Genomic DNA, 11,317 nt, shown 5'->3' on the forward strand with positions numbered 1-11,317 from the left:
CTCCAGTCTGGGCGACAGGGTGAGACTCCAAAAAAAAAAAAAAAAAAGAGTCATTTTCTGAAACACATTTCTCCCCATGTAGGAATTAAAAAGGGCATAAGCTCACAAAAATGATTATAGAATTCCAGACCCGACACGATGGCTTATTTCTCCCCTTTACTCTGTGCAGATACCAGCTCAGAGGATCCCTGTCAAGGAATTTTACCCTCCAAGATGTCAGGAAAAGATACATGGGTCTTGGAAGATAATTACTCGAAATATGCAGGGAAGGAATAAAATTGAAGGGTGTTTTTCTTAGAGAACATCATTTGACAGATTTATCTGATCAAGAATTTGAACATTAGGCTGGGTATGGTGGCTTATGCCTGTAGTCCCAGCACTTTGGGAGATCAAGGTGAGAGGCTAGCCTGATCCCAGGAGTTCGAGACTAGCCTAGGAAATATAGCGAGACCTCGTCTCTACAAAAAAAATTAAAAAAATTAGCCAGGCATGGTGCCCATGCCTGGATTGCCTGAGCCCAGGAGGTCAAGGCGGTGGTGAACTGTGATTGTGCCACTGCATGCCAGCATGGGCAAGAGTGAGACCCAACTCAAAGAATTTGAAGATTTATATAATAAGCATCTAGTTTGAGGCAGTAAGAAGGATAAGACATCAGTATGAAAGGAGCCCCTATGAGAGCAACATGAAATCTACCAAAATTGAAGCAAGAACAAACATGAAATTCGTAGTGAAGACTTAATTGAAGAAAGGTGAAATCATTTCTGCTTTATGAAAAGTTTACAGGGACCATGCCCCAAAGAAGTCAGCAGTTTACAAATGGATAGCTCATTTTGAAACAAGATGAGCCTGCAATGGTAGACCTCCATGTCAGTTTGGGAGAACAAATTTAATCTTGTTTGTGTCCTAATTGAAGGGAACTGACGGTTAACATCAGAAACAGCCAATATCATGGACATCTCAGTTGATTCCACTTACACAATTCTGACCGAAAAAGCTGAACTTTTTGTTCAATGAGTACCAAAACGATTGAGCCCAGATCAGCTGCCCACAAGAACAGAGCTTTCGGTGGAAATTTGAAACAAGTGGGATCAAGATCCTGAAGAATTGTAACAGGAGATGGAACATGCCTTCACCAACATGATCCTGCAGACAAAGTACAGTCAGAGCAACAGCCGCCAAGAACTGTCACAGCACAAGACCAGGCAAGGGCACAGGTCTTGGCAACAGCTTTTTGGGATGCTTAAGGAATTTTGGTTGTTGGCTTTCTGGAACGTCAAAGAGCAATAACTTCTGCTTATGGCCGGGCTCAATGGCTCAGCCTGTAATCCCAGCACTTTGGGAGGCTGAGGTGAGTGAATTACCTGAGCCTGCAGGTTCGAGACCCACCCGGGCAACTTGGCGAGACCTCGTCTCTACAATAAATAAAAAAATTAGCCGGGTGTGGTAGCTTGCACCTGTAGTTCTGGTTACTTCGAAGGCTGAGGTGAAAGGATCACCAGAGCACAGCAGGTCAACACTGGGGTGTTCGTGAGTGTGCCACTGCACTCCAGCCTGGACGATGGAGTGAGACACCACTCAAAAACAAACACACAAAAATCTTATTATGAGAGTGTTTTGAGAAAGTTAGTCAAAGCTTTAGCAGAAAGACACCCAGGGAAGCTTCTCCAGGGAGTCCTCCATTACAGCAATACTCCTGCTGCTTCCTCTCATCAAACAAGGGCAGTTTTGTGAGTTTCAGTGGGAATTCATAGACACTAACTTTACAGTCCTGATTTGACTCCTTTTGATTTCTTTTTGTTTCTTTCTCCTTTTTTTTTTTTTTTTTGATTCAGAGTCTCACTCTGTCGCCCAGGCTGGAGTGCAGTGGCACGCTCACAGCCAACCCTGGGAATCCTTCTGCCTCAGCCTTCCAAGTAGCTGGAACTACAGGGGTACACTACCATGCCCGGCTAATTTTTAAAAATGTATTGTAGAGATGAGGTCTCACCGAGTTGCCCAGGCTGGTCTCGAACCTGCAGGCTTAGGCAATCCACTTGCCTTGACCTCCCAAAGTGCTGGGATTACAGGCTGAGCCACCCAGCCCAGCCTTTTTCTTGTTTCTTAATCTAAAAAAAAAAAAAAAAAAAATCTTAACCTGGTATGGTGGCATACACCTGTAGTCCCAGCTGCTCGGGAGGCTGAGGCAGGAGGATCACTTAAGCCCAGGAAGTTGAAGCTATGGTGAGTTGTGATTGTGAGACTCTGACTCAAAAAAAAAAAAAAAAAATTTTAAGAGCACTAATTTTTATTCAATTAATAATGTAAAGAAAACCATATTGACGTGGTTAAATGCTCAGGATCCTCAGGTCTTTAGGGATGGACTAAATGGCTGGTGTGATCACTTGTAATAGTGTCTTGAACTTGATGGAGATCATGTTGGGAAATACAGTTTTGTTTTGTTTTGTTTTTATTTTCATTTTCTAATTCCATTTTTTCCCCTACAAAGTTTTTGAAGTTCCTTTGTATATGCACGCAAGTGTAAAGGGAAAAATTCTGCCTATTCATGTTTAATGTTGGTTTAAGTTAATTTTTTATTAAGTTTAGACTAGCATAAAAGTTGCTAAAAACTTTGTTTATAGCACTTAACAGATTTGTGAAATAAATGCATTCAGAAACAATAAAAGTAAGCATTAATGAAAAAAAAAAAAAAAGGGCCGGGTTTGATGGCTCAGCCTGTAATCCCAGCCCTTTGGGAGGCTGAGGTGAGTGGATTGCCTGAGCCCGTGGGTTTGAGACCCGCCTGGGCAACTTGGTGAAACCTCATCTCTACAATAAATCAAAAATCAACCGGGCGTGGTAGCGCACTCCTGTAATTCCAGCTACTTGGAAGGTTGAAGCGAAAGGATCGCTGGAGCCCAGCAGGTCAGGCTGCGGTGGCCAGGAGAGGCCATTGCACTTCAGTCGGGGCAACAGAGTGAGACTCCAACTCAAAACAAACAAACAAACAAACAAAAAGAAATAGGGCTTACAAGAGATTCTACTGTGAAGAGTTGAACATTCTGGGGTCCTTGAGCTCTGATAAAAATGCATATTTAGCCTACAGCTTTAGGTACTTTTTCTACTCTTGTAGATTTTGCCACAGACATAGTGTTCAAATTGATTCCATCCACTTCTCTCTAGTCTACTGCTACTAGTTTACTCCAAGACTACTCTCCTCTCTTCCTGGGTTACTGCCACAGACTCCTACCTGAGTTTCTAGCACTAGGTGTCCAATTGTTTTCATCTCTTAACACATTTCACATAATATAGCAAGAGAGCTCTTTCTAAAATACAAATCAGATTTTGTTGCATCCCAATCTCACGCCTTTCATCGCTCTCCTCTTTGTCTTCATGGTCAAGTTCAAGATCTCTAGTGTGGATGCATAAGTGCTTTTTTGATTTTCCTGCTTAATTATCCTGCCTCAGGTCTCCCAATCTTCCACCTCACAGATGATGTCTTAGCCGTGATGAATCCCTTCCAAATCCTTCAGGTTTCAGAGAAGGTGCCACTTCCCCTGGGAACACTTTCTGCTCCTCACTCCAAGTACATGTTCATCTTTATGTTTCCATGGCATCTGGTCATTGGCCCATAGTAGAACTGATCACACTTGCTTGTATTTGCCTGTTTGCTTGTTTGTATTCTCCATTCTCCAAACATGGAGTCTTCTTTGTTCATCTTTGTAACTCCTTTCCCAGAAGTTTCAGATATTTAAATTCAACTTCTCCTTCTGTGAAAGAAATAAATGGATATATAGAGCCATTCACAAAATAACTCTCAGCTAAAAAGAGCTAAGGCACACAAGAAATCTTATTTTGTCTCAAACAAACAATTCTACCTTTGAATCTCTGTTCACAAATGCAGACTTTATTCTGGGGCCCTAACAATTGCTTGTCATCTTCTGGGAGACCCTAGTCCGTTGTCCTGTCTTATTCCATAGATTAAATTTACACTTAGGCCAAAATTTCATCTTTGTGGTCTGGAAGTATTGAATTTGGGATTGAAGACCTGTAAGTAGGGAGTAGTGTGGGTAGGAAAGAAGAGGGTGTGGTGCTCATCTCAACTATTATTTCTTGGGAATTTCTGGTGAAAAAGGGGAGACACTCAGGATCTCCCGGACAGATATGGTTTAGATCTTGTGGTCAGCTCCTTTGCCCAAGTTTACCACTTCCTTCTCCATCTCTTCTCAGACCCCCAAATTGAACTTTCTCCTTCGACATGCTTTCTTTTGCTGTATACTCATTCATAAAGCTTTACCTATGGAGACAATGTATTCCTTGATGAAACAAATGTAGGGACCCTTACTCTAAACATGTTTCCTATACTTTTGGCTCTGTCTAAATGTTCTATTTTCAGCAAAAACATGGAACCAACCATGCTGCCCATTGAAACTGGACTGGATTAAAAAAATGTGGTACATATACACAATAGAATATTATACATAAGGACAAACATATGGACTTTGCAGCAACTTGGATGGATTTAGAGTCTATCATACTCAGTAATCTGTCACAGAAACAAAGAACTGAGTATCACATGTTCTCACTCATAAGTGGACCTTGAACAATTATCATAATACTATAAGAAAAGGATTGTCAGTAGCGGGAAATTGCTGGAGGGGGAGGGTGGGATTGGCAGTAGTGGGATTCTGTGGGGAGGGCATACCTCATTAACAAGGGTACGTGCATAATGAACATTTGTACACCTAACCTTGAATTGTACCCCACATCTTTAAAATACAAATTAAAAAAAGAAAGGGATTGGCAGTAGTGGGAAACCGCCAGGGGAGGGGTGGCACACATTATCAACAAGGGTACCTGCATAATGAACATATGCATACCTAACCCTGAATAGTACACACATCTTTAAAACAAAAAATAAAATTAAAAAAGAAACGCTCTATTTCCTAATTGAAATGGAAAGCAGATTAGAACTCTAGTTATGGATATAATCAAAATAAAATAAAGCAGGATTGCTTCTGTTAATGTTGCATTTATTTTATTTTTGTTTTTTAATTTCAGAGTTTTATTGTATTGCACTAAAGGAACAGCAGGTTGTACAATTTTCTCTCATTCAGTTTTGAAAATCTAAAGTACTTGCAAATTGTTAAGAATACCTTTAACACCAGATTAAAACAGTAAGCATAATAACCAATTGTCTTATAATTGTCTTACAAGTAAAAACACATTTCAAATATCTTTAAATGCATTCTTCACAAGTAATTCAGCATATATTTTTATATCATGTTCACTTATGCTTAAGAATTAAAGCAAGTTAATTTTTACTCTGATGGAAATATGGGAAATCTCTCAATCATGCAATATATAGGGATAATGTTCAAGCCGAAGGGAAAAAATCCTGCTCTTCTTATTTTTGTAAATGTATCCATATGTAATAATCACCTACATGACAGATGAGGAAACCCATGAAGTTTCCCACAAGTCAGAAACACATTTTCAGTTCATCAGAAGCACTTGACATCTACAGCTAATCTATAGTCAAATGCTGTTTCATAAAACGAAAATGAGCCCTACAAGTTCCTGTAAACAAAAGCTTCCAATGGACTAGGACAGTCAGGAATTAATGCATCATCAGAGGATTATGGCTGCTCCTTAAGGAGTGCAAGTTCAAACCTGTCAATACCAGAGGTAATCATTTTATATTAATTTATACGTAATTCCATTTAAATTCTTGATCCAAGTGAAAACAGTCTTTCCACAAGCAAAAAACGTGGAACCATTTAAAAAATAAGAACTCGTTTTTTAAAGTAACTGATCAGATTCCATAAGCTACTCTTGGAAACAGGATCTCATTGGATAGAATCCCTTCATTTGGTGGCTTTTTGTATGCACTTAACTGGGCCCATTCTTCTGTGTGTTGTCCTAGGAGCTCACCAAAACACAGATCATGCCATATAGGTAGTAAAAAAATGCTAGAAGATAAAAAGCTAATTTGCACTATCCTTCTTTCTGACAATACACTAGAATATCTGCATTCATGATGGTTGTGGTGTCATAGAGTCCTGGTCTACTCATCACTGGTCTACTTATATACCTCCAAATATGATAGGCCAAGAGGGGCACGTTGAGACCCAATGTCACCCACTCTGCCGCACAAAGAAACATGACACAGAAGAAAGCATGGATGAGGTGGGTACCCTGGAAGTACAAGAGGATTCAGGGTATTACACTGGTCTATAGTATTCTTGTAATCAGTCTTCAGCTCATCAAATGCTATAATGTGCCAGATCGCAAAGAAGATGAGCATGGCGGTGAGCCGCAGAGCCAGCATGTAGCAGAAGGCTGTGAACGTGAAGGCCATGGCCACGCAGAGAGCAGGGCGGCCAGAGGGGATGGTGGCGTGGGGCCCTCTGTAATGTTGCGTTTATTAAAAAAAGAATTTTTTTTGAGTTGGAGTCTCACTCTGTCGCCCAGGCTGGAGGGCAGTGGCACGCTCCAGGCCACTGCAGCCTCAACTTGCTGTGCTCAGGCAGTCCTTCCACCTCAGCCCTCCAAGTAGCTGGAACTACAGGCATGTGCCATCATGCCCGGCTAGTCTTTTGATTTATTGTAGAGATGAGGTCTTGCCAACTTGCCCAGGCTGGTCTTGAACCCATGGGCTCAGGCAGTCCTCTCACCTTAGCCTCCCAAAGTGCTGGCCACCACACCCAGCCTATTGAACAACTATTTTTTGAGACCTGCTGTGAGTCAAGAACTGTGTTAACTACTGCAGGTACAAAGATGAAGAGAAAATGGACTTTTCCTCAAAGAAGCTTACACTGTAAACTTCACAGTTGTTATGAATTAATTACTACATAACAACAATATTTTTGACCTACATTCTTAGTTATTTTGGGTCTTGGAAAATGTGTGTGTTTGTTTACTTTTTGTTATTATACAGTGTCAGTTAATTCAGTGGGTTCTAAGATGGATGGCTAATTTTCTGAGCCAAGATAGTGGATTGAACATTTGTGATTACTCATTGTACTCCTCCATACCTCCCTGAAATAAAAGTGTAGGTAGTCACAATTAAATATACCTGTAAAGCAAAGAAAAAGGAAGGAGATACTATCGGCAGATAAGATATCCCAAAAAATATTTTAGAAAATGAAAGGAAATTGAGTACTAGGATATAGAATTATCAGATATGTTTAGAAAACCAACAGAATGAAAAAGACAATCCAAAAAAAAAAAGACTGTTATAGAAAATGAAAGTAATTTGAGAAATACAGACATAAACAATAAATACAGTCATTCCTCTGTATTCACAGGGGCTTGTTTCCAGGACCTCTCTCTGATACCAAAATTCAGATGTTGAAGTTCCTGATATAAAATGATGTAGTATTTGCAGATGGCCTATGCATATTCTACCCTATATTTTAAATCATCTCTAGATTGTTTATAATACCTAATATAATACAAATGCTATATAAATAGCTATACTGTCTTGCTTAGAGAAAAATGACAAGGAAAAAAATCTGTACATGTTCAGCACAGACACTTTTTTTTCCCAGAATATTTAAATCCGTGGTTGGTTGGATCCATGAATATGGAACCTATGGATATGGAGAGGCAACTTTAATGAAAGTCAACAGCTTCTGGGTAGTATCCTGAGAGAATTGGGAAATCATTAAATCCATAAAATAAGAACAGGGTGCAGTGAAAAAAGCTGGACTCTATGACCAAATGGACGGGTGTGTGTGTGTGTGTGTGTGTGTGTGTGTGTGTGTGAGAATGTATGTGCTTGAGTATATATAAATAAGAACCAGAAAAATCTTCATAAAGGAAGAGCCAAATACAAGTCAAGCGTGACTTGTATTGGGCTAAGTGGTAACCGTAGGTGTGCTGTTCTCCAGGTGCAGGGGCAAGGTGCTTTCGACAGAGGAAGTAACATCAATAAAACACAAAGTGACATCTGGGAAACTGTAGCTGTGGAGAAATTACGGATCTGCGGCGTGCATGGAAAGCGGTCTCAGCCTGATAAGGTAGGCAGAAGTAGTCATACAGGGCTCCAGTCTTGGAAGTCATTCTAAAGAGGTGGCATTTTATCATGTCACTAAGAAGAAACATGAGCACGTTTTGTGGAGATGACTGATTGAGGAAGGGATATTTATGATCAAATGTGCTTCTGGCCGATCACTTGAGTGTCGTTTGCTACATGGATTCCAAAGGTCAAGTCTTGAGGCAGGAACAAGGACAGATCTATGAGATAGCTTACACTGAGGTGGTGGCACTGGGAGGAGAGTGGAGGATACAAGGTGGCACTGGGAGGAGAGTGGAGGATACAAAGTTATTAAAGTGGTGAAATTGATGGCAACACTCATCTTGACAGAGAATACAGGATGAGAAGCAGACTTCAGAGGAATATAATGAGCCCTTTTTTAGCTCTTTGTGAATGTTCAGAAATGGCAGCTGGTCTTGCATAATTGCAAAATTGGGGCTTAGTTAGTTATTGGCTTCTAAGAACATAAATGCAGTCCTTTTTTCCCCCCTCTGTCCCACTCTTTGAAAAGGGGTGGGGCTCAGAGTGCTTGTGTGGGTTTTTTTGTTGTAAAGACTTAAATGTAGGTTTCTTTACATTTTTCTTTACCTCATTCCCTCAACCATTTTCAACATTTGGGCTGCTTGTTCTGATTACACAGGTAATCCATGATCATGGCAAAAGTTCAAACAAAACCCAATTGTGGAAAGTAGAGAACAAAACCTCTGAAATACTTCTTCGAGAGACAACCATTACAAACAGTTTGATCTACAGTCTTTCATTTTTTTTTTTATTTTTAGTATATAATATTTTCTGTTATATGGTCACTCACTATACCAGGAGTGCCAAAAAAAAGTATACACATTTTAAGTGATTTTTAAGAGATTTTGGCTGTTGTTAGAAGCATGTGGATGCTGATGATAACCACTTTGAGCACTTCTTGTAATTGCAGAAGTCAAATGTGACTTGTATTCATCTTTTGTTATTAGTACATTTTGAGTACTACAATTTTAATACAGTTTTTTCATGTTTTAATTGTGTATACTTTATTTGGATCCCTCTGTATTTAATGGGATCTTATTATAGTACTGCTTTTTAATTCATTTATTATGTTTTTAATTTGAAATACTTCAAATATGCAGAAAGATACAAAATAATGTTAACTCTCATATACTTACCGTTTAGATTAAGAGAAATCAACACTTTGGGAAATTTTTTTTTTTTTTTTTTTTGAGTTGGAGTCTCTCTCTGTCACCCAGACTGGAGTGCAGTGGCCGCTCCCGGTGCAGTGGCCGCTCTCGACCTGCTGGGCTCCGGCAATCCTTCCGCCTCAGCCTTCCAAGTAGCTGGAACTACAGGCGCGCGCTACCACGCCCGGCTCATTTTGATTTATTGTAGAGATGAGGTCTCACCAAGTTGCCCAGGCGGGTCTCGAACCCACAGGCTCAGACAATTCGCTCACCTTGGCCTCCCAAAGGGCTGGGATTACAGGCTGAGCCACCGAGCCCAGCCCAAATATTTTTTGTAAATAACTTTTTAGACATAACAAACTACCCAATTGTTATCAGTCTCTCTCTTTCTGTGTTCCAGAGATGTGCATGATCCTGAAACTGGTATGAATCAGCATCATGAATGTTTGTTTTGAAAATAATTTTCCAGACCATCGCTTTGATAAACTCTGGTGTGTCTATGTGGCTCTTTGAGCTATGGCCGCCATGTTTCCTCGCTTTGGTCCCCTCCCCTACCTTGGGAAAGTGAATCTCCTCTGTCTCTCTCTGTCTTTCTAACTTAGTTCTTAAATAAAATAAAATAAAATAATTTTCTACAAATATATCTATCCAGACATAATGTAACAATACAGTATATAGTAATCTTTTAAAGTTATTCTGTTTTTTATATCAAATGGTTATATTTATGATCTCATACTGCATGTATCCTTTTGCAATTTGCTTTCTTTAAAAGCAGCATTATATTTTTGAGATTTATCATGTTGTTTTTTTTTTTTTTTGAGTAGGTGTCTCACTCTGTCACTCTAGCTGGAGTGCAGTGGCACGCTGCTCATGGCCACTGCAGCCTCGACCTGCTGGGCTCAGGTGATCCTTCTGCCTCAGCCTTCCAAGTAGTTTGAACTACAGGTATGCGCTGCCATGCCCAGCTAATTTTTTGGTTTATTGTAGAGACGAGGTCTCACCAAGTTGCCCAAGCTGGTCTCGAACCCCTGAGCTCAGGCAATCCTCTCGCCTGAGTCTCCCAAAGTGCTGGGATTACAGATGTGAACCACCATGCCCAGCCTTACTTTTCTTTTTTTTTTTTTAGATTGAAAAATATAGTTTACTTAGAAAGTAAATTATAGACAGAGAGGTGATTCACCTCCCCATGGGAGGGGAGGGGACCAAAGCTTAGGAAACATAGCAATGGCCATAGCTAAAAGAGCACAGAGTCTAGTAAAGCAATGGTCCTATCATGCTACTTTATGTAGATTAAATTTATTTTTCTATCTGCTTTGTGATACCCAATTTGTCTCTTTATCTCTCTCTCTCTCTTTTGTATTATTTACAGTATTGAAAAGAGTATCCTTGTAAATCTCTCTTTGTATAAATGTGAAAGATGTTCATAGACATGGGATTATGGGAGGTGCCCATACCCAACCCTACTAGACTTTGACAAATGGCTTTCCAAAGGGATGATACCGGTTTTCATTCACACTGGCAATCTGTACACTTTCCTGATTTCTTGCACCCTTACTAGCACTCACTTTTTCTTTTTCTTTTTTTTGAGTTGAAGTCTCACCCTGTTGCCCAGGCTGGAATGCAGTGGCACACTTATGACCACTGCAAACTCGACTTGCTGGGCTCAGGTGATCCTTCTAATGCAGTCTTCCAAGTAGCTAGTACTACAGGCTACAGGTGCATGCCACCATGCCTGGCTAATTTTTGATTTAATGTAGAGAAGAGGTCTTGTCAGGTTGCTCAGGCTGGTTTCAAACCCTGAACTCAGACAATCCTCACTTCTCAGCCTCCCAAAGTGCTGGGATTACAGGCATGAGCCACAACGCCTGGCATACTTACTTTTTTTTTAGATTTGAAATTTGTATTAATCTTTTTGGTTCTGAAATGCTATCTCAATGTTGTTTAAATAGGCATTTTTCTAGCCGGGCGTGGTAGCACGCGTCTGTAGTTTCAGCTACTTGGAAGGCTGAGGCAGAAGGATCATCGGAGCCCAGCAGGTTGACACTGGGGTGACCATGAGCCTGCCACTGCACTCTAGCCTGGGCAACAAAGTGAGATTCCAACTCAAAAAAAAAAAAAAAAAAAAAAAGGA

The 11,317-nt window shown here is 40.2% G+C and overlaps 1 protein-coding gene and 1 pseudogene across 1 annotated transcript in view; one reads left to right on the forward strand and one right to left on the reverse strand.

Moving 5' to 3' along the window:
• Positions 1 to 5,370: 5,370 nt before the first annotated feature.
• LOC110596699 lies at positions 5,371 to 6,337 on the reverse strand (annotated as a pseudogene).
• The window catches only part of TMC1 (transmembrane channel like 1), a 269,325-nt gene continuing 264,343 nt past the window's right edge, over positions 6,336 to 11,317 (forward strand). The window contains exons 1-2 of the mRNA XM_008069917.2: positions 6,336 to 6,371; positions 7,872 to 8,000. Coding sequence (XP_008068108.2) covers positions 6,336 to 6,371; positions 7,872 to 8,000 — 165 coding nt within the window. The remainder of the gene's footprint in view (positions 6,372 to 7,871; positions 8,001 to 11,317) is intronic.

This window comes from Carlito syrichta, unplaced genomic scaffold (genome assembly GCF_000164805.1).
Source record: "Carlito syrichta isolate Samal-C Ts95f unplaced genomic scaffold, Tarsius_syrichta-2.0.1 Scaffold312501, whole genome shotgun sequence".
Lineage (NCBI taxonomy): Eukaryota > Metazoa > Chordata > Mammalia > Primates > Tarsiidae > Carlito > Carlito syrichta.